This window comes from Nyctibius grandis, chromosome 2, assembly GCF_013368605.1.
Source record: "Nyctibius grandis isolate bNycGra1 chromosome 2, bNycGra1.pri, whole genome shotgun sequence".
Classification (NCBI taxonomy): domain Eukaryota; kingdom Metazoa; phylum Chordata; class Aves; order Nyctibiiformes; family Nyctibiidae; genus Nyctibius; species Nyctibius grandis.
In genome coordinates, this window is record NC_090659.1 from 39,175,619 (window position 1) to 39,199,314 (window position 23,696).

Here is a 23,696-nt window from a genome sequence, read left to right on the forward strand (position 1 = left end):
TATTACACTTTGAATCAATGATGGATAATGCACAAATATTTCCATTCTTTCAAAACAGTAAGATGCTGTTTGCAAGGGGTGTTAATGGACACCATTCTTTATCCCTGAGTGATGGAAAATACCAGTATGTTATCATGTGTTTCGGATTACATACTTTCAAGACGTTTTTTCCCCTCCTAGAATAACTTTGACTTCTTAGCCCTGGCTTTGAAAATATGTGGTTTTATGTCAGATTCTTTCATGATAATGCTTTTATTTGATACGCTTGCCTTTGTTCTGTATCTGAGTACCAGCAAGGCCTGTTACCAAGACAGGAAAGACAGAAATGTATTCTTCCTGCAGTATCTCTGAACAATTTCTTCAACTTTACCCATGCAGCCTTTGTAAATGGAACTGCTACATCAAAGAGTAAGTATAACGTGGATGTATAGGCTTTCAGGTGGTATGGAGAGTATCTATCTGAAAATTTATTCTAATTCATGTGGGTTTGGAAAGTATTTTGTGTTTGTTTCCTGTACGGCATGAGATGTTCAACCTATCTTATCCTTGGTATTGTTGTTTAGTATCAAATAGCCCATACCAAATAAAACCAGAATGTATTTTTGGTAACTGAGGAACAGCAGGTTCTGGAGGGTTTAAAATAGATGACATGTGATACCAAGAATAGCCTGGTGCAACTCAGCCGACCTGAGAAACTATTCAAAGAGCAAACCAAAATGGAGGGCAGTTCTATACTCCATGCTTTCACTAACATTTATTTTGCCATTTTTGCTTTGTTTTGCTTCAAGCTTTTAATTAAGATTTCCTTGGCTTTGCTGACCCATTTCTATATTGTTAAAGGCAACAGAAAAGAGGCTGCCAGGATAGCAGAAGAGATCTATGGAATAGTCCCAGGTAAAGTAAAAATATCGACACTCTAACATTTAAATGAGTATATGCTACATTTTTGTAACTCGAGGATTTAAATCATTGAGTTGACCTGAAATGAGGAATCTGTTGCTTAATGCATGGGTGAATGTTTTAACCTGAAATGCCTTCCATGTCTGGGGTCTTTGCAGTGTCAGTATGTGTTGGCATGATTTAGGTGTGCAAAATATGAGACTCCCAACAATTACCCAGCTAGAACAAGGACAACATTTGCTCAAGGCACTATGGTAAATAAAAAGATTGTTCTTGGAAGCAAGGCATTCTTTAGCAAGGGTTACAGATGGGTTTACTAAATAGCCAGCTTTACTGCCAGAGAATATTTAGGGAAAAGTTTTAGCATGTTGATTTTCTGAAAGGAGATACAGGAGGATATAACTAATGGCTTTATGAATCCAAGCCAAGAACCCCTGTTTTGTTAAGTCAGATGATATAAATGAATACAGCTAAAATTATTGTGAAAAATATATGGCACAGGAATATATTGTATTTAGTAGGCTATTTAGTAGGTTTTTTTTTGTTTGTTTGTTTTTTGCAAGTGATTTTACTCCTTCACATCGCTGCCGTAATAATGAGTAGACACGCATTTACATGCCTGGTAGTTTCACTAATTAAAACAACACAGTATTTTAAAGTTACTACTAATGAGGACTTCTTTTCCTACTTGAAGATTCTTATCTGCAATGTGACATCACAGATTTTCATGTGACTTATTTGTTGGGCAATTGCTTCATGATGAGTAGTGCCGCCATGAACAGGCACGTGAATGTGAATGGAACATGGATGGTGCGAGATGGCCACCCAAAGCAGAAAGAATAAGATCTGGCCAAGAGAAATACTGCAGCAAAGCATTTTTTACAAAGCCTTTATATACAGATATGTCTAGGTTATTAATTTATTTGTTATTCTCCAGAATGTAATTCCAGTCATTTATTACTGTAATTTTTTTTCCAAGTGCCTTCACACAATTGTAGTCAAGACACATGGCAAACAGAAGTTTTTCCTTCATGCAGGTTCTTATTGAAGTGCCTTGAAGTTTAGCAGACATATTTTTATCTGCAAGTTGCCATTTGCAAAAAGCCATTAAGGCTAATCTTTCAAAACATAAGATCATATGATGCTGCTGCTGGGGCACTATATTGGATTACAGGTGGAGCTTCACAACCTTTTCTCTTTGCAGTGAAGCAGCGCAGCAGCAGCAGCAGCAGCAGGGCTGCTTAATTTATCTGTAGAAATTTAAAAAGACACAGTGTTTTCAGACATGCCTTTCACAACTGTGAAGGGAAGATGTGCCCCATACGGGAACTATATTTGCCACACGTTGCAGGGAGGTAGGTTGCTGTGGCTGGCATGGAAGTATGCAGCAGCATGTTTTCATGGTGGGGCTTGTGAGTACATACACATGCATTGTAAATGCATGTGATGTGCGCTTGCACGTGCTATACTATATACGTAAAAGGTTAAGTAAGGCACTGTAGCTCTGCTGTCTGAGTTACTTCTGAATCTTCCTGCTGTACAGAGGCCCTGCCCTGTTTTTTGTCACTGGCAATGTCTTCTGACTTTCTGAACTGAGCTTGCGTATTTCAGTCACCAGCACGATGAGGGATGTGGGGTTTTTTGGATGTTTTCAGGAAAATGTTTCTCAGTCTCTGCCTGGTTCCTGTTTCCACCATTTTGCCCCATGTGTCCTACTTGGTCCTTAGCAGCCTGGTTGTATATTGTGCCAGCTGGTCTTTCCATGCCAGCTTCCTGCCTTAGGAGCCCAGGAACCGCTCATTTAAATGGAAACAAAAGTAATAACTATAGTTAAAACCATAACCCCATGAGTTGAAGTGCATCCTGGTTCTCGGGTAACAAAAGGAGACTCCCTTGGCCAAGGTGGAAACCTCTGCTCTGTCCTTGGCCTCAAGTCCCCAGGGGTGTGTCTGTGCCTCTCATTGATTTCTCCCTGCCTCGGGTAACACCTGAAATGGAGATAAATCACCCTTTCCATTCTCTGTGGTGTGCAGCGTAGCTGAAAAAATCAAACAGGACAAGGGTTTCAAATACAGTGCTCATGGGGTTGCTGTACAACAGAGCATGAATGCAAACACTGATATTGCTTCTGTCCTGTGGCACTGTAAATGCAGCTAGCCTTTGGAGAAATACTTACTATACACTGTGTCATGGCGTGGTTATAAATTTTAATGTAGGACAAGTAAATACGGTCTCTACTTGAGTTGCAGGGATTGAACCTAGGCCGACTGACTATGGCTGTAGGTAGTAGCTAGCCAAAGGAACTTTTTTTCTTAGCACATGAATAGATTAAGATAAGAACAAGGGCAAGCTAGCCTACATGAAGGAGTCTGAAGAGTTTGACAATTCAAAATGATTAAGGAAGAAAAGTAAAGCCTCAGGCAGAATTTATTTTTCCATGTATTTTCTGAAACCTTCCAGTGAGGAGGAGGATAAAACCTGTTACCTGCTAGTCTGAGCTTGAGGGTATTATTTATGAAATTGTCAGTTCAGGAAATAAAGCCAGGGACGTGCTAGAATTTATTTGATGGACAAGTCACGCCTGTATGTCCTTGCTATGAGTCTCTTAACGAAGTGCAAGAGAAGCCGGAATACTATTTGTGACAAAAGCTCCCTGGGAAAGACAGAGGCTTATATGAGTTCGAACAGGAGAACTGCAGGGCTCTGAAGTGCCTGGGTGAGTCCCAGCGGCACTAAACTCGTGGTCTTTGCTGAAGAGTGTTTTTATCTGTTTTTTAAAGGTCTGCCAAGAAGCTTTTGTTTAGGTCCCTTAGCAAGCGGACGGTTTTCTCAGGAATGCTGAGCCCTCAGCTGCTCTGCTGAAATCAATTTGTCAAACAGTTTCACCGCTGCCCCCACATTGATTTCAGTCCTGAGCTACATTTACATGCAGCTGTTTCTTCCCTGTCCTCCCAGGATCTGCTTTTGTTGCTTACCTGAATTAACTTTTACGTATTTGCTGTTCCAGGCAGCTGGGCAGACCGATCCCCTCTTCATGACGCTGCCTTCCAAGGACGTCTCCTGTCTTTGAAAACCTTGATTGCACAGGTAAAAGTCCACAGGTAAAGAAAAGGTTGGGAAGCAGCATAGTTTCTGCTGAATTGCATCTGTGAGTTGGTGAGCTGGTAATAGGCTGCAGCAGAGCATAAGACATATACAGTTGTATAAATAATATATCCGCATGCACGCCTTTGGGTATGTATTAGTTTGCTTAGTTAGGATGCTGGGGACAAGCCCAGGACAAAGACTGTTACAGCTTGTAGCTTGCTATAAGGTAAACAATGATCCTTGAGGTCTTAATGATAAACCATGCAAACTGGGCTTGAGAATATGGACAATATATATATCAGCTATTTAAAAAAATTGGTAGAAAGCTGTAAAAGTACATCTTGCTTTATAAAACAGCAAGCATGGTCTTCCTAAAGAGAGAGATGTCAGCCTGAAACCCTCTGCTCCAAGTGAAACCAAGAGTTCAGGCAAAAGAAAGAGAGGAGGAAAAAATAGACTAGAAAGGACAAGAAGCTGGGTATGAAAGTGGGCAGCTGCAAAGGGACAGATTATGGTTCTTCATGCTTTGCCAACCATCTTCCCTACCATCTTTGCTTAAACTCAATGCCCTCATCTGGCACGAATGAGCGACTTCCCTGCCCCCAAATCAGGATTAACTGCAGGGAAATTAATTCCCTGAGTGTAAGTTCTGTGACTTGGCCATCAGACTTTTTATATTCCAGGTAAATAATTTTTACCAGTGAGGCCATAGCTTGAACGAACAACATTCTCAAGGAGTGGAGCTGCTGTAAAATCCTCTACTCCAGACATCTATCGAGGCACAGCAGCAGCTAAAAGATGTTGCTGTTTACAGCCAGTTTCCCCCCTCCCGTTTCCTGATCCCTCTTTCCTTCACCTGCTGATATCAAATGATTTTATGGAAAAGGAAGTGATGGAGGTTAGAGATAATAAGGAAGAGGGCTCATTCGTTCAGGGCTTCGCTGGTTTTCTGATGCCCTCTATCTCCATTTATGCTGACTTTACACCATCTTATCAGTGAGGGGCACCCAGTGTTGGGGTTATACAGTAGATGCCCCGGTTATACACTGGTCATGGTTGTACACTGGAGAAGCACCCGGTGTTGTGGTTATAGATCATTTAATTAATCCACCCTTTCTCCTTCTCCCAAAGACATTTAATTTTGTGAGTGAAGGATGAGGGTCCTTGCTGATGAAAAGAGATCAAGGCATCAGTGTCTGTAGAGAGTGAACTGGAGCCGATTCACCACAGCTTGATAAATGTAGGGATGGAGCTGTTCATGGAGCAGCATAATCATTGCTCATTGATCCTAATATACTTACACTAGTAACCTAAAATTAAATATGGAGCTATACTTAGTGTATATGTGGGACACTCAGAAACCTCTTCTGTAGGACCATAGCTTTCAAGAAAGCCAGTGAGGCTTCTGCTCTCCCGGGAATGCCTGGACATAAGGGGACGATGGAGGGCTGGAGCTCAAGAACTCACGAATGCCTGTTCCAGCACTGAAAGAAGAGTTTGATTTTTCAGATACATTCAGAAGAGCTTATAACCGTCTGAAAACAAGGTTTAACATGAGCAGTGTTTGGCAAACAGCTATAGTAAGATCTATAACTCGATCTCCATTTCATAATGGAAGGAATTGCCTGAGGTATCAATACTTATTCTTTCACTTGCAATGACTGAATTAAATTTTTTAAATATATATATCTGAATAATGATTGAGAATAGCTCTCCTCTTATCAGGACTATCTAGAAGACATTCCTCTTGAAGGAATATGCTGATCATTAAGTATGAAACATCTATACAATTAGAAAATGGAATAATCTCAACATTTTTTCAAGGTTTTATCTATTCCCCTGGCACTGATGTAACGTAACGTATGGGAAATTTTTAGCAACAGCTTTAACATTAATAATACCTTCACGTAACTGAAAAACGATTGTTTTTTCTATCATAGAATTTCTATCCTAAAGTGGTTACAGTGTTTGCTTTTAATGTTCGTTGCATGGGGACTGGTGGCTTCTACAGTGTTACGTTGCTCACAGATGGTTATTTCTGCCCGTCTCATTTGCTGCTGAGTCCCAAGAAGTGCATTGCTGCCATCTTGTGAGCTGCCGAGTTTATAGCACATCAGGTAGGGACCAACTGTGTTACAAAATAGAAGACATCAAGTGGAAAATGGAGCTGATTCCAGGCCTGTTCTCACACATGGTGGTGAAATTTTACTTAGCAGGAGATCTAGGTGCATTCTGGAGAAAACACATATGACAATTGCTTTCCCTTTTGTGAATAGGTCTGGTTTCTGTTTACGCAGGAATAGATGTAAGAACTGTCATTTAGGCAAATACCTGTAATGAGGCATTTCTGGGCAGTTCTGGGTCCCCCAGTTAAAGAAAGACAAGGAACTACTGGAGAGAGTCCAGTGAAGGGCTACAAAGACGATCAGAGGACTGGAGCATCTCTTTTATGAGGAGAGACTGAGGGAGCTGGGTCTGTTCAGCTTGGAGAAGAGAAGACTGAGGGGAGATCTTATCAATGCTTACAAATACCTTAGGGGTGGGTGTCAAGAGGATGGGGCCAAACTCTTCTCAGTGGTGCCCAGTGACAGGACAAGGGGCAACAGGCACAAACTGAAACAGGGAAGTTCCATATAAATATGAGGAAAATCTTCTTTACTTTGAGGGTGACAGAGCACTGGAACAGGCTGCCCAGGGAGATGGTGGAGTCTCCTTCTCCGGAGATATTCAAAACCCGCCTGGATGCGACACTGTGTAACCTGCTCTAGGGGAACCTGCTTTGGCAGGGGTTTGGACTAGATGATCTCCAGAGGTCCCTTCCAACCCTAACCATTCTGTGTTTCTGTGATTTATAAATCACATTTCTTTCCTTCCAATGTAAAATGTTTCCTGGGTGGTCAAATAAGAGGTCTACCAGGTACTTACCACCTCTGAGTGAAACACACTGGGCACCCCATATAGTCAGTGGAAGTATTTTTAGGACACAGTTCATCTGACCAACTAGAACCAGTTGCTTTAGCACGGCATGAATCATATTATAGGGGTGCCTGTATCTCCCCACTGAAGGAGCAGAGGGCTCCAGCTGAGCTGCTGATACCTGTGCCAGATGTGTCCCTATTCAGGGAGGTGAATCCCACCAGCTGTAGCTCCTGGTGCTGGTCTTTCTAGGGAAGTTAACATCACCCTTACAAGCTAAAGAAATGCCATGTTTTTCCTGTGATTGACCGTGCATTGTAAAGAACTAGAAACGGGAGACACAGCTTGTCCTTGCTTCGTCTTTAACCCCATTTCTGAGGGGGGACGAGCACGGAGGCACTGGTCAACATTAATCCAACCCATGCATCTTCCCTGACATGCATCCTCGCCATGGTCCGACCACCCTTTGCACCCATGCTGGTGCCAGGGGAGCCGTGTTGTTCGGGCAGGGCTTTCCCCCCACATCCCCTGCTCTGCATTGCAGGGTTTCGACGTGAACCTGGTGACAACGGACCGTGTGTCGGCTCTCCATGAGGCCTGCCTGGGTGGCCATGTCGCCTGTGCGAAGGTGCTGCTGGAGAACGGTGCTCAGGTGAGTCCCGGGGACGCCGACGGGAACGCGGGCACCTGGAGCACGGGTGCTCACTGCATCAGTGGGGATGTCGGACAGGCTGCCCGTGTGGCAGGGCCAGGCTGCGGATGGGCAGGAGCATCTTGGACAGAAACAGGGAAAAAAAAACCCAGTGTTTTTTTTCTGGGGGTGATGGATTTGCCTTCCCCCCATGGCTGCTTGGGTCACCCCGTTATTCTGCTTTCTTTTCCCTCTATATGTGAAACATAGTCACCATTGATGGAAAAGGAATGAGAGATGCTAGGTGAAAATAACCTTGAAGAAAATGACTTATCCCTTTTTCCCCCTGCTAATGATCACTGGAATTGCCTCTGGTTTTCTGTGTGATTTTTTGGGAGTCTCAGGTAAGTGAAAATAGATGCGCTTAAAGCAATGAAACATTTTATCTGTTTGTAAAATAACGTTTCCCCCAGCTGGCCCTACGGTAGAATACATGTTAAAAATGGAGATACAGGAATGGATGAAATATATAAGAATATATTTAATTCAGATGAGTTTTCAAGTACAATTTATATGGCAAGAAACTGAGCAACACCAAAACAGGCAATCAAGCTTCCTCTGCAGAAGAAAATGCATTTGTTAACTTCCTAAACTGTGTGCCAATTTCAGTCTCTTAGAAAGATGAAAGGAAAACCCCTTTCTGCTCAATTTTACTTGATTTTGGTATATTAATGGCATTGCCTTTTATAACTCAGAGAATCATCTCTGAACTATCTGTTGCTTTCCTAAGAAATCAGCCTATTCCTGGTATAACATTTAGCTCCAATGTTTTTTTTGGTTTTGATTTTCCCCCACTCTCTGTTAAGAAATGACATCAACAGGCCGTTGTCTAACTTCTGGGAGAAAATGTGCCCTTCTGCTGCTCTCCTTTATTGCTATGCTCTTCTTCATTTCCTTTTTTTTTTTAACCTAACCATTTACTCCACAGCAGCTGTCTTACCATTCTTTCCTCTTTTGCCAGTTAAACCAATGCCCAGTGGAGAGAGAAACCAAAGAAACCATTTTTCTTCTTCACTTATCTCCTTGTTTACCCTTGGTTATCAGCTTGCTTGAATCACTGATCCTGTTGTGAAATGATGTGGTTAGACCCCCAGTGCCTCCAGCAGCTCCAGCCACATCTGCCCTATGAGACTGGGGGCAGGCGGGGGCAGTGCTGGGCTGCAGCATGTAATCTGTTGAAAATACAGATACCCCCAAAGCATATCTGTTTCTTTTTTTTTGCTGTTTTAGAAGCTGTGCAGGATGAGGGACAGTTTAGCTCAGCAATTAGCAGGAGGGGAGGAAAAGCAAGGAAGAGGCTGGGATCTGTAGTGATGTTGCTGTTCAAACAGAGTCTTAGTTGGAGCCTTGCAATTTCAGGAAGAGCCAGCTGTATTTGGGCTCCAAAATTTGAGCAGACAGATGTCCCCCACGCTGTGGTACCTGGTATCTCCCCATAGCACACTATCTTGCCCACCTCCTGGCCCTGTCGTAATTATTTTCTGGCCAGATCTGTTCCCCTCCCTGGTTTTCCGTGAATTTGAGCAAGCAGAGGAGGCACCAAGGAGCAGGGCCTGCCTCCTCCGGTGTACCTGCCTAATCTGCAAGCAGAGCTTCGCGTGGAGGAGCATGGCCTCACGCTGGCTGCTGCACAGTTGGAGCCTGATGAAGATGGCAAGGACTGAAACACTGGAAATGGCAAGGACTGGCTTGTAATTGTGGGAAGAGCACCTTGTGAGAAAAGGAGTTAACTCATACAGCATCGTAAACAAGTCAGTAGTTCAAATGAAAAAGGACAAATGATATCTAGGGAGGTATCAACTGCAGATGGTCTGCTGCTGAATTACCCAGAATGAATCAGTGGGTTCTTAAACGTCACTGCCTTTCTTCACTTTAAAGGCAAAATATCTTGCTAGTTAAATTGTGTGAGCTAAGGTATTTCAACCCTGGTGCTCTGACCCCTTTGCAATACAGCTCCTTGCTACCAGTGCAAACACGTCCTCTGGCTTCCCCGGTAGCCCAGGACTTCTCCAGCCCTTTCTCTCCCATCCCTTTCCTCTTCTCCCTGATTTGGAAACTGCACAAATTGCCATGTGCTTGCACAATCCATTACTCTTGACCAGCGTGCCACAGAATTAAAGACAAGCAGATTTGCTGCATAAATTGCCCCTGAGGGCTTCTACATGCTTAAACACAGCAGCTACAGTGCTGTGCACAACACAAGCCAAGGACTGTGCTGTCCCAGTAGAGAACGATGGATGGTGGTTCTTGCCGGGTCTTTACATTGGAGGTGGAGGAAGGAAATTCTTTCTCTCTTACACACACACATGCATATGAACACAAACTCTTTCAATCTCCTTTTCTGTTTAGAATTAAGACTGTTTCCGTGAAAATTTCTTGTGCTAGAAATGTGTTTTCTGGCAAAAGTATTAAACATGAAGTAAATGTTTTCAATTAAAAAACAAAGCCATTTTCATCTGAGCATATTCTGGCTTTGGGTTGGTGCAAACTGGACAGTTGTGAAGATACTCAAGTTCTCCACATTAAAAAAAAAAAATAAATCTGCATTTTCTGAGCAACTGTAGGAGGAGCGTTCATAGCAGGCAGTGTCGCTGCCTTATGGCACTAGCTATCCGGGAAAGAGTGTGGACCTCTAAAGAGAATGTTGTTTATGTTGTGCCACAACATATAATTCTGAAAGTTGTTAAAAAAATCAATTCTGAAACTAAACAAGCCAAGGGTCTTTTTCTGGTGTGCACATGAGGCATGCTGCAAGGGCATTCCTCTTAAATCAGATTATCCTGAGCGTGTCTTGCTGTTCCAGGTCAATGCTGTCACCATCGACGGGATCACTCCTCTATATAATGCCTGCTGCAGTGGCAGCGTGGCCTGTGTCAACATGCTGCTCGAATTTGGAGCCAAGCCGCAGCTCAGGAACCACCTTGCTTCGCCCATTCACGAAGCGGTCAAGAGAGGTAACGTTCAGGCTGGGAGTGAAGCTAGCAATAACTAAGTGAGGAATACATCTTTTATTGATGTTAAAATATTTTTCAAAATAACCTTGTCCGTACTGGCATGGATAAATAGGGTTGGCTTATTCCCAGCTGTTGTGCCTCATTGGTTGTATCTGGGTGTGTTGTGCTCTGCAGCACTTCAGTGGCAGCTCTTCTTCTCTCCACAGGTCACAGGGAGTGTATGGAGATCCTTCTGGCCCATGAGGTTGACATCGACCAAGAAGATCTGCAGCATGGGACCCCACTCTACGTGGCTTGCACGTACCAGAGGACAGACTGTGTCAAGAAGCTTTTGGAGCTAGGTATACCTGGAAAAGGGGCCAGGGGAGAGCTGTGGTGGTGTCAGCCAGTGCTGCTGGTCTCTCCGGGCTGCATCTCCACTGCAAACATAATGGGTTATTTCCACAAGAGGTGTTTTGGCAGCCTGAGACTGAGAGACTTGTTTGAGGCTATTAAAAATTTCACCTGCAGTCATGAAGAATTTATGATTTTCTCAGTAAAAAAAGTCCTAATTACAGACACCTCCCTGAGACTGTCTGAATGTGAAAATAAAATATTTTTAGTTTTCTAGAATGGTAACAGGAAGCACAGATAATGCTGGCTAATATTAGTGACCAAAATCAACTCTTGGTTATGATAAACTGCCATCCTAAGCGTTAACTTCACCTGCTTCTCGATGGATAATGAAGACAGCAGTAAAGCTGCTTGAAAGAATAATCACTGCAGGTCCAGGCACAGCCTATGAGGTAGCATAAATTCTTGCTGTCAGTGTACATTAGCTGACTTACACCTCCTAGAAGTGTGGCCCTGCTGTGCCTGGCAAGCCCAGGGCAAGCATTTCACTTGCTGTGCTCCCGGAGTTATTACAATGAGTTACCTAAAGGGTATTTTTTCCCTCAGTAATTAAATTAACATAATCTAGGTTAGATTTTATGTTATTAAGAAATTCACAGAGCAAATAGTAGGCTTTGAGCATCTTTTGGGTGGAAGGTCAAGCTGCTCAGTTCTGTCCATTGCAGACAGGGTTCGGTGGCTCAGAGGACATTTGTACAGCAGGTATTTGACCTGCTGAGTTTTGCACTGCTGCTATTGAGAGAAATGAGGGGCGCCTGTGTGCCGTCCATCCCCTTGATGTATTGAGGCTACTGGTGGAAACCAGCCTGTGTGATGTGGCTTTGGACAGTTCCTGCTGCCTCCTGGATCTAACCGTGCACTCTTGTTCACTCCAGGAGCCAACGTTAATGTGGGGAAGCGATTAGACACCCCCCTCCATGCGGCAGCAAGGAAATCCAGCGTGGAGGTAGTTGTCTTGCTGACAGACTATGGTGCTAACCTGAAATGCAGAAATGCTGAATTCAAGTGTGCCCTGGATCTTGCTGTACCCAACAGCAAAGTGGAGCAGGCGCTTCTGCTTCGGGAAGGTAATGGTTTGCTTTCCGCTTCTCTTTTTTTTTTTTTTAAGTAGAACAGTATTTATTTCCTTTATCTAAGTACTTTTTCTTAACTGCTTTTAAAAGCAATGGTCTCTATAAATTTTCTTAGCTTCTCTACCGATTTCAAACCTGCAACACATGACACAGAATAGAGTAAGAGATACCTGTTTTGTTGCTAGATCTGCCACCAAGTGTTAGGGATTTAGTGGGTAAATTGGTCCGTTGTTAGTTGTTCTGTGCTTTTGTTTCCTATCTACTGAAGGAAAATTATACTTATTTACATATCTGGATTTTAAGGATTAAGGATTAAAAACTGCCACGAGAGTTTATTTATTAATAATATTTTAGTACCACCATCTCGTGTTCAGCCTCGCACCATGGCTCAATATCCTGCTTCTGGCAGGAAAAGCGACACGAGTGTGTGTGCCCTCAGACGCCAGGAGAAAGCAGAGCTATTTGCCAGATGGCTATTCAGCTTCACGGCACACAGCTCGTACATGCAGTTCATAGGGCTGCAATCCCAGCACAAACCAGCAGTGACCTTTGCAGCTTGCTTTCTGCCTCTCTAAAATATTTCGGATTATCTAATTATCGGGAGACCTCATAGCAGCCTTCCAGTACCTGAAGGGGGCCTACAGGAAAGCGGGAGAGGGACTTTTTACAAGGGCAAGTAGTGACAGGACAAGGGGAATGGTTTTATAGTGAAAGAGCGTAGATTTAGATTAGATATTAGGAAGAAATTCTTTACTGTGAGGGTGGTGAGACACTGGAACAGGTTGCCCAGAGAAGCTGTGGATGCCCCCTCCCTGGCAGTGTTCAAGGCCAGATTGGATGGGGCTTTGAGCAACCTGGTCTAGTGGAAGGTGTCCCTGCCCATGGCAGGGGGGTTGGAACTAAATGATTTTTAAGGTCCCTTCCAACCCAAACCATTCTATGATTCTATGATTCTATGATCTTTCCAGTCTACTGGAAGAAACTTCTGAGCAGAAATGAATCTAGATCCTCTTGTGCCATTTTCACCTGCACCACATGCAACCAGAACTTGATGGATCCAATAGCAACATCCCTGCAGCGCGGATGTGCTGAATTAAGTCCCCCCCTCCTCTAAGCTCTGTGTTTCCCAGCTCACTGGTACCCTGTTAGTTGAACTATGCCCCTCGGGGCTTTGCTTGCACAGGGGGTGAATGCTGCTCCTCCACGCAGGCAGCCTGCCCACCTTCCCGAGCCTGCTCACTCCCTACCAAGGAGCAAAGCACGATGTGTGCAGAGAGCCCTCTTCCAGCTGCAAAACAGCTCTTGGGTGGTAAATTAATATTGTCAATGTTGTGCATAGGCTTTGTGCTGGCTCTCCACACACAGGTGGATTTTATAGAGGAAATGAAACATTGGCTTAATATCCTTCTGTCCTGCTCCCTTTCTCCATAGCTTTCCGTGCAGAGCTTTAATTTGTCATGTCTAAAACCTTCTGGGAGGACTTCTGCTTCGATGCCTTTCACCTCTTGTGACTTCTGTCCCTGTATCTGAGATGTTCAGGGCTCAGCAACAGCAGGCTGCATGAGCAAAGGCAGTCCTTGCAGTTATCCTGCTCCAGTTGCCCTGTGTGATTGAGAGTTTGTGTAGATAAAGAAATATTGCAATACTAATAATTTTATCTTCCTGAACTTTCTTTTTGATTTCAGCTTGTCACCCTTTCCTTCCTTACAGTCAGAGGGACTATAGGGGCACTTCAGCTCCTGCTGGCTCTTCATTTTTCAGAAATGAAGCTTGCTCAGGTTCCTCACCTTTCCCTTCAGTCCCACTTTCAGATTCTTTGCTGTATCTAACATCTACAACTGCCCTTTTCACCTACTTCTTCTGTGTTTTCTGAGGTCCCTCTGTGTAAAATAAGCACCCCAGAGACCTATCTTGAAGAGTTTTCTTTATACTCTCTGACTTTTCTCCTGTGGTTACTTGGATGGCTCCCTTTAATTGCTCCTCTTCCTAGCTATTGAGATGTGAAATACAAAATGTTTCTGTTTTCCTAACTGCTTTGGGAGATGGTAGCTTCTTTCTTCACTTCCAGTGACAGTAATACAAGTGTTCTTCTGTATATATCCTACATTTTTGTATTAATTTCTTCTCAAAGGGGCATTATCAGCCTGTTTAGGCTCCTAAATTTTCCTGTAGTAAAAACACAGATTATGGAGGATCTCTATCCATTGCTTGCCAAACACTGCTGTGATCGCTACTGTTTGGCCAGAAACCAGAGGGGAAGGCCTGAGCCAGGGCTTGAAAACTGAGCACCTCTGAGCAGGCGTAAAGATTCAACCCAGAGCAGCGGCACCAAGAGGAAAGTGGAGGGGAGGCAGGGACACGTTCACTAGCAAGTTGCATTTGCACGTGCAAGCGTGCAATTGCAGAAGTGACGGAGCCTCATTTCCAGTGGGTTTGTGCCTGGTGTGCCCCTCACCTGACCCACGGTGGGGTGGGCTGGGGGCACCTACCTTGTCACCCTGCGGGGAAGCCACCGGGGCAGTAGCGCAGTGTGCAGTGCCATGCAAGCCACTGCCCAAGCCGGCCTTGCCGTCAGCCCGATGAGTCCTCCGACAGTGGACTCTCCGATGTTTACCAAGAACTTTTCATACGTGGCAACCTTTCCCTTAAGGCAAGGGAAGGGCAAAAAGGCCTCTCTTTTCTTTGTGTGTGTGTTTTTTGTTAATTAATTTTTAAAATTTTTTACCCTGGGTGCCTTTTTTGCACAAAACTTTCGGGGACTTTCTATCTTCGAGATGTTTTCCTTTTAGTCAGACTTAATTAAAATTGGATGACGCATTAAGAAATTGTTGTGGGGAGCAGTGTGGTCGTGTAAAAAGGCTAAGCTGTAGTTACTACTTGCGCAGGTACCTGCTGAGACACCAGCGGTTGGAAGAAGCATGTTCTGTGTATAAGAACAACTAACTGTATTTGCCATATGCACCCTGTTATGGCTGGTCTACACTGAGCACCTCTGCAGCTCCCCGTAATCCCTCTCATCTATGTCCTCACAACACTGCTGGGAGTTATCTTATTTACTGAGCAAGGGGTATGCATCCTGGTGCTCTCTCCAGTGCAGACACCTTTATGGCATTTAAAGCATTTGTTCAAGAAAAGATGCAGAAAAGTCTAGCTGTGCATGCAGAAAAAGACGTTTAGTGCTCATAATATTTAAATTGCTGAACCAACTTTGACAACAGAAGTTGAAAATGAACAACAAAGTATTTAGCTCTCCTTGACTTCAGCAAGTCATTGTGTAGTGCTTGATCTGATTTGCAAATCTTGCTGGTGTTTGTTGCTTTCTGACTTATACCAGTGGTGGGGTTGGGGGTGCTTGTTCTTTATTTTTTTTTCCAGGTCCTGCCGGCCTTGCCCAGCTGTGCCGATTGTGTATCAGAAAGCATCTGGGTCGGTCGTGCCTATATACAGTCCACAAGCTGCACCTGCCTGAGCCACTTGAGAACTTTCTCCTTTATCGATAAGTCTGTGACTATCTTTATACTACAGAAGAAAGAGGAACAAATGGTTGTTTACTCCAAAATCATTATATCAAAGAAAAAAAATCAAAGACATCATTTACTGTCTACTGTGGATACCAAACATCAGCTGCTATGTGACAGTGCAAATTGAAAACATCTTTTCACAGCCAGTGAATGATATGGATACAGTTCCCTCACAGTCTATTGCCACAGCCACTCATGCCATCCTGAGAAGTAGCACATGAGCATCTCACTTGACATGATATACACGCACATATCCAGCCCCCCACAGACACACACAGAGATTTCCCCTGCATTTAGTATTATATTTATTTTATAGTGTCTGTGCAGCTTCTTCCTCTTGTCTATCCAGTCTCACTGTCAAAATCAAGGTAGTGATTGTTATTCTTCCAGTAGAGTGAGAATGAAAGCCTTCAGTGCCCAATGTCAGCCATATTTACTACGTTGCACATCATTTGTCTACTTTGACTTCACATCCTCCACCTCTTTCCCATGATCTAGTGGAACCGTAGCAACTTCCAGCAGGCTCTGGCTGTCCAGCCACTGTACGTCCCCTCACCCAGCTGCCCCCAACGCTAACACATCTTGTCCTCTGAAGTGCATGTAATGCTACCAAGGCAGGTGCAGGAGTTTGGAGTAAGCACACAAAAATGTGTGACAGTCTTAAACAAACATTCATCTTTTCTAAAAAAAAAATCCCTCCTAAGCTATGCCACCTGAGATCTGTCTGTGTTTGTTACATGAATAGGTTTTCCCTAGCTGAATTCCAGGACAGAACTGCAAATGTTTTCATAGGCACAGCAGGGCAGATTTCAATGTCTGCCCTCTGCCAGGTTTAAAGATAACCAAAGGAGTGAGTTGCTGCTCTGCTTTTGGGCTTTGCATGCTTCAATGTTTCTCAAGATAAGTCCTCAGACTGTAGGGCAGGAGAGAAGCAGGGCCCCTAAGGATAGTTGTGCATCACTTAAATGTTCCTCTTGATGGTTATTACTCACCAGGAAGAGAAGTTCGCAGGCTTGTCTGCTCCCTCATGCTCTACTCTAGATGCTTTCATCACCTTCCTGTGAGAAGGGATTTTTAGAGTGTTATGACTTTGTTCATTGTGGTATTAGTTTAAATATTGTCAGGGTTAGTAGCTTGGACACAGCAGAGCTAAAAATGTGTACATCTTTGAGTTGAGAAATGTGGGATCCAGCGACTGGTGCAATGCCTGCGTGGCTCTGTAAAGCTTTGTTTATTTTTTCTGTGGAGGTTGTTCTGAGGGGAGAAATGGTGACCCCAGTTTTGGTAAACTTCTACCATGAGACAGGCAATGATGTTTCACTAGTTGTAGTAAAAAGAGTCTGTCTCCACTTAGCTCAACTTCACAGGTCCGAGAGGCCAATGACACATTTTCAGGCTACGAGACTTAGTGTTTTTATTATGAGCTATGCATGCCAGTACCGATTTTCACTGCCCATACATCTTAAGTCAGGGGGAACTAGCCTGCTGGAGCCTGACTAATGGGACTGGCTTCCAGCAGCCTTTGAGCTCCTCTCCCTGCTCCAGCAGCAGCAGCCTCTCTGGTTCGATGCTAATCCCTTAATTTCACCATGACAGTTTCCCTCTCTGGGACATAGGTCTGAAGTTTCCCGTACTTTCTTACGATTAATTCAGCACAAGTAAGATAAATTGTGCTCCTAACAGTTCTTGAGACTGGACCTGCAATGTTACAGCCAAAAATGAATGTAGTTTTCAGCCTGTGTTTGCACATATTGAATGCTCTCTGATGGCAAGAACTATTGCCCATAAAGTTGTGAGTGACATAAACGACCTTGTATAGTACAGTATATCATGAATCTCAGAGATTGGAACTGTAAATTCTCAAGAGCCTCTGAAAATCAAATACTATTGAGAAAGAAATGTCTATATTAATCTGATGTCAGCAGATCTCTCTCAGTCTTATCTTTACTACCAGCTCACCTGCTCTGTTTTATAAGATGGCAGTCAGAATACTATCCACTACCTAAACAGAGAGACAGAGCGTCAGCTGTGTGGGTTGTCAGACTTGCATTGCAATCAAGGAGCTGTGGCAATTTATGGGGTCTATTTCGGAATGTGTAATACTGAATTGATTTCCTACTGCGATCATCAATGAAAGCAGTATTTCACTTGCATAGAATTTTAAATTGAAAAAATGTATCTTCATTAAGGAAATGCAAAGTCTATTCAGCCTCTCAGAAAGGTTTATGTTAAGAAGCAGCAGAAGCTGCCCTATATTTATTGCAGATATTAGCTTCCCATCAAAAAAATCACCTCACCTTTGCTTCCTCCTGGAGACATCATTCTTCCTGAAATTCTGTATAACAGAGAGTCTGGAGGGAACAGAGCCTTAATAAATCAGAGTAGAAGCTGAGAAGTCCTGACGTTAAGACACTTCATTAGCAACTTTACCTAGACTTTCTTGCTCTTATCTCAAAAGATTAAGTTACCCATTTAATTTTCATTGACTGTGCTTTGTGTTGTAACAATGCACAGAAATATTACTGAGGTAATAGCTGGTAAAACTTCATTTTTTTGCAAATATGGCATCTCATGTGAGGACAGGGAAGGACTGGGACAATTTTCTAGGAGACTATTGAAACTTGGTGGTGGTTTTTCAGAATGAGTTTGAAAAACGTCTGTCAGATGTGGATACAGCTGCTTATCCCAAGGCAGCAGAAGGGCTAACTAATCTCATCAAGTCTCTTTCCTTCAAATAAGTGACATGTTCTCTGTCATTCTGTGATCGTTGTCAGAAACCAGTTATTTGGGTAAAATATGGTTTTCCTAGGGACACAGACATTTTTCTGTGCTGCAATGTCCATTGTTATACCACATCTGTATGACTTTACCCCCAACAACTGCCAGTACTATCTGCTTCAGTGAAAAGTGCTACTTATCTCAACAGGAATAATTACATAATATCCTGGCTGTTGGAAAAGTTTTGATGAACCATAAACACTTACTGATTCTAAGTACAGACACTGACTGGCAGTGTAAAGTGCAAGCTTGGGCTATGGATGCTCACTAGCCATAAAGTCCTTGGTCCTGAGTGTATTTTGCAGGAGTGGCTTAAATAGGTTACTGATGTGCGATATAAACCCAAAAGACTTCCTTTTATCATTCTCAATCTGTTGAGCCACTTTTCAGTTTTCCTATCCATCTGTTATGAGAGATCCAGTGTGGACTCAGAAGTGCCAGTGATGAGGACCTCACAGATCTCAACCTAATCAGATGTTGACTTCAAGCCATCATTCATTACTCAGTATATCTCTATTATTGCTCATGATCCAAAGCAAAACAAAATTAAATGGGCTTTGTATCCACCCTGTCTTCAACTTTAAAATAAGCAGTCTTCATACCAATGTTCTTTCTATGAGTAGATGCATTCCCATGACTCCAAACATCTTTGCAATCCTTTTTTTCTTCCCACTGTATCTTTTTTCAAACCACTAAGCTCTTGTTCATAAATATGTCTTTCCTGATCAACTTTCTCCTAGATTCACATATTTCTCCTTTGTCACTAAGAAAATGTTTTTTAGTTTCGTCCTTGAGAAGTCTAACTCTTCAACAGCAGGCGTCTTAGCCAAGGTCAACCTGTCTCCTTGTCGTCTGTGTTATTTCTCTTGCTCAGCAGGCTGCTGTGTTGGGGCTTCCCCCTCCGAACGTGCACATCTCAGCCCTCCCTAGTCCCAGGAGAGCGGACTTGTGTTCAGAGAGCTGTCATATCCATGGTTTGTGTCCTGCTCACAGGCTCTTCGGCTGGTGTGTCCTTGTGGGAGCAGGACTGTACTGGCCACCGTGTTCATGCAGAGCTGGAGCAAGTAATTTTGCCATGCTGGCTGCTGTCTGGGCTAACTCCAGGCACAGCCCCTCTGCTTGCTGGCTTGCTAGCTGCACATAACTGGTTTTCTCCTTGTCTGATCACAGCAGGAGACACGCTGCTGTTGTTCACAGTTTGCACAAATTTGTCAAGATAGTTGTGGCGATGCTCTTGTTGCTGTCGCCTTGTTACTCTCTCAGCACCCTGGCTCAAAACTTGGCTCCACAAGTTTCCTAGTAGCTTGAGAGCACTTTTTCCCAGACTCTCATCTGCAAGAAGCCTGGCTAATGGGCCACCTCCTCAGGTACATGCAACATTGAAAATAAATAGACCAACACATTTTGAAAGGGTTTAATGAACAGTGTTTCTCACAGTTGGTAGGAAAAGAAAAATTACATTCTAATTTGTCCCCTAAAAGATCCCTGTTTTGGTCTCCTGATGAACCTGTTGGGTTCAGGCTGCTTCCAGGAAATCCTGTCTCAACTTCTCATAGCAGATGTCCCTGATTTTCTGTCTGTCCAACTGAATCTCCCATTCACACAGTGAAACTAAAAAGGGGAGGGGGAAATGCTAAGCTGCCAAAACTTTTGGTCATACTGTAGGAGCTGAAATTCCCCACATCTGCCTTGAGGTGCTGACATCCCATCTTCCTGGGCAGGCGCAGACTCTGAGGGAGGCTGTCTGTCCGTCTGTCCACCTGCATGCTCCCTTGTCTTGTAATGGCATATGCCTGTGCCACGTTGGATGGTGGGACTGGGGGCTCTTCTCCTCCCAACTTTGTCTTCCTCCAGGGAACTCGAGCCTGGTCCACTCCCACCTCATGACATTTAGACTTCTCACTGTCCATGCCAGAAATTAGTGTTGTGCTGCCCCTGTGCAAACCCTGGTGAAGGGAGGCAGCCCCTCTTCGTGCCACTTGCTGTCTTCCACTTGCTGTCTGCTCTACAGGGCGAGAGCTACAGGGGCTGCCTGATACCCTTCTGTCCCAAACCTGACCTCCGTCTTCTGCAGCGCAACTTTGCTATTGGCATTTAGCAGCCCTCCAGTCCTTACTGGACTGAAAACTCTGGTGGTGTGTGCCAGCAGGGCATTAGACTGATACTAATGAAAATGAAACACATTCACTGGCTCTTAGCTGAAAAATCTGTCTGACCTACATGCTGGGCTGACAGTTCATGATGCCTTTGTGTGTTTTTTTTCAGAAATTAACTTTTTTCACACACCAGTTGCTCCTCACTGTGGTTTTTTTGTCATATTCTGCAAGAGATGTATAGTATGTTAATATCAAATACACATTATTCCACACAGACCTTCTGTCTAATTTGATTTCTATTTCTTGAAAATTCCTTTATCCTTAAATTTTATACCATTTCTAGAAACTCATGATGCACATTGCAAGCAAAATGGAAAACTCTGTCAGGTTTGGAATTGGAAAATCTTCAACAGAATGTACCAGGAATAGTGGAAGAAAGCATAATTTGCATATTCAGTTGAGAATAACATCTGGAAGGGGGGAGAGAGAGATGAGTCAGCAGAGCACGTCATTCCAGCATTTTGTTTAACAAGTCAGCCAAAGCAACACATTAGTCAGCAAATGATTGCAACTAATATATATACTTACTAGCAATGGATAAAGTTTCACATGTGTGAAAGATTTTGAACTTATTTTTCAGTGAATTAAACTTATATATTCAGAACTTTAATTCACAGCAATCAGAACAAAACTATTGTAAATGCCAAAACCCAGCACACAGTCAATACAGCAATTTTTGTCGTTATGCACCTAGTCTGTGGTATTATCTTCTACAAGTTTGGGTTACCAGAATCACAAACACTAACTTGGCTCACCTTCATTCAAGCACAAAACTGAGGTCTGAGAAATACAATTATGTTCCAGCTATGTAAAAAATTAAAGTGATTATGGTATTAACGGTAACAAGGTGTTTAATACTTTTAGCTACAAGATGTACCAAACTCTGTGGTGACTAGGAACAGGGGGAAAAAACTGTCTTTATGGGGAAAGGAGGGTTTGGGTTTAAACCCATGTTTTTTTGAGACAATCTAATGGAATAATATACAGGGCTTTCTAGTTTCATCCATTCCCCCAGATGTAGAGTTTCAGTGGAAAAGATCTGAAGACAGTGAGAGAAGAAATATCCTGCCCTTTAATAGCTTTTCAGGCCTGGAGGCTGCGGCTGTTTCATCTGATCTCCTCCATAACACAAGCCACAGGACCTCACACAGCGACTGCACTAACTAGGACCGTGCTTTGGGCTGCAGTGTGTTTTACAAAATGTGGAGGTCAAGCAGGCCCCCCTGCCCAGCCAGCTTCCCTGGGAGCTGCTCTGCTGCTACTATGGCCCCAGCCCTGGTGAGGTGGTGGGATGGAGGTTGCTTTCTCCTTTGCACACATCTGTTCTTGCACAAAATCAGGAGCTGCTGCTGCTGCCAGCGAAATAGTACACTGTGCTGGAGGGTGGTACCAGCCCAAAGCCAGCTGAGTTAGTGCCTGCGATTCTGGTAACCCAAACTTATAGAAAATGAGATGAAAAATAAGGTCAGTAATGACAAAAATTGCTATATTGACTATGTGCTGAGTTTTCTGGCATTTGATAGGTGAACTTTGCAGCATCCTGCCATATTTTTAGCTGTATGTTACCAGGGACTTGCTAGCAGTATGTTTTTGTGGTGGGTGGTTCATTTTCTGCCAGGTCTATCTGCTGACTATAGAGGTTAACATGCTGTAACAGTGTAGAAATTAGACAGGATGGGAAGGGCGGGAGATTTAGAGATTTCCAGAGAAAACTTGTTCTAACATTTATTTTCTGTTCTATGAGTCTTTGTGAGTAAAATGTGCTTTTTTTTTCTTAGGAAGAGAAGAATTAAAGACTCCATAGGCCTTATGACTTACTCATTGTATAATGCCCATGTCATGCTCCACCAACTTCACAAACATTAATCCCAACTTCTTTTCTTTCTGGGGTGGTGAAGAACATGCATTATGCTTTGTATTTGGAGAAGGGAGATGTATGAACTTACTGAATCCTAGAGAAAGTTAGTTTCGAGCTAGGATGTTAAAAATCTTTATTCCCTGCACTTTTCTTCACACCACATGCTGACTAAATACCTATTTTACTCTCGTCACAATGAACAAATGGTTACATGTAGTGACAATGGCCCTGTGTTTCTTTGAAGGCTGGTATAGCAATCCCAGTGAGGGTGACAGGGTTTATAACAGTGGAAACAAGGCATATTTTTTCACATTTTATGCGTTAACAAAAAAAAAAAATATACTGACTAGTTATGGCAGCTGGGAGAGAAGTATTAAATGAAGAATATTAATAGTAGTGTAACAATGGCTGAGAGCAGGGAAGGTGATTGGGGAACACGCAATGACTAAAAAGTTCAGCAATTTACTGCATTTTCAAATATTAAATCAAGGTATAGCTATTCCCAAATACGTTTCAAAGAATATGTCCGCTTTACAGATGGACCTTCGCGAATTGCTAACTGCTTAAAGATCAGCCTCAAACTCTGTGTAAACAGAGCCACTACTGTTCCCTTTTCCTGCTGTCTACATTGCAATGTAAGCTGAAATATTTTTAAGGACACTGGCTCACAGGCACATCCTTCGCTTATTATTTGTATCTCATTATCCTGCAAAGAGAACTTGCTTTTAGCAGTTTCAAAAGGTGAGTTTCTGCTGCCTGGAGCCTGAGATGTGTATAAAGATACTTTGGCTTTGTCCCAGGAGCTTTGTGCCTTTCATCACTGAGTACCTGTCAAAGACCACTCATTCCCAAATATCCAGAATGGCTCCTAATTAATGAGTGAGGTAATTTTGGTTTGCTACTTGTGCTTTCAGTGCCACTACAGATTTACAGCAAGGCATATATATGAAACATGGCAGCCTGAGTAAATACAGTGACTGGGGAACAGATTTTTTGGGTCGGGGTTTTCCAAGACTTCAGTGAAAAGTTTCTTCTAAAATTATGCCAAGAAGTAATGCCAGCTTGTTCCCACAAGCAGGTTCCCACAGGCTGTTGGTGTAGACAGGGCAAGAAATTTCACCCTGAGCCTGACATTGCTTTTTTGCTAGACGTGCTTTCTAGTTCTGCCCCCTTCCACCCACTGTGGGCAGCCACAGTAGCAAGGCACCACAGCTACTCTGCCGGGTGTCCGGGGGGACGGCAGCTTGTTTGACATTTTTTAAAATCTTTGAGCTGCAATAACTCTTTCTGTGTAGAAAATTTCCGTCTGCTACTCACCCATTGTAAATGGATGAGAAATACCCAGGCTTTTCACACTTGCAGCGGCTTA

The 23,696-nt window shown here is 43.3% G+C and overlaps 1 protein-coding gene across 4 annotated transcripts; it reads left to right on the forward strand.

Annotated features, from left to right (window-relative positions):
• Positions 1-686: 686 nt before the first annotated feature.
• Positions 687-20,686, forward strand: ASB11 (ankyrin repeat and SOCS box containing 11). Of its 4 annotated transcripts, none has more exons than XM_068421256.1 (7): positions 687-894; positions 3,908-3,987; positions 7,448-7,555; positions 10,398-10,548; positions 10,755-10,889; positions 11,817-12,008; positions 15,390-15,602. In XM_068421256.1, the coding sequence occupies exons 1-7, from the start codon at positions 717-719 to the stop codon at positions 15,512-15,514; spliced, it is 969 nt and encodes a 322-aa protein (XP_068277357.1). In that variant the 5' UTR covers positions 687-716; the 3' UTR covers positions 15,515-15,602. The 4 variants fall into 4 exon arrangements, with proteins under 4 accessions (XP_068277357.1, XP_068277336.1, XP_068277346.1 ...); XM_068421235.1 differs by having other exon boundaries at positions 711-894; positions 15,349-20,686; XM_068421245.1 differs by lacking the exon at positions 687-894 and adding an exon at positions 2,112-2,255 and having other exon boundaries at positions 15,349-20,686.
• The last annotated feature ends 3,010 nt before the right edge of the window (positions 20,687-23,696 follow it).

Bases quoted from the DNA above. Each gene is read 5' to 3' on its own strand.
- ASB11 (XM_068421235.1), top strand. From the start codon at position 717: ATGGAGGGCAGTTCTATACTCCATGCTTTCACTAACATTTATTTTGCC. The intron at 895-3,907 runs GTAAAGTAAAAA...TTGCTGTTCCAG, and splicing joins GATCTATGGAATAGTCCCAG to GCAGCTGGGCAGACCGATCC. The intron at 10,890-11,816 runs GTATACCTGGAA...TGTTCACTCCAG, and splicing joins CAAGAAGCTTTTGGAGCTAG to GAGCCAACGTTAATGTGGGG.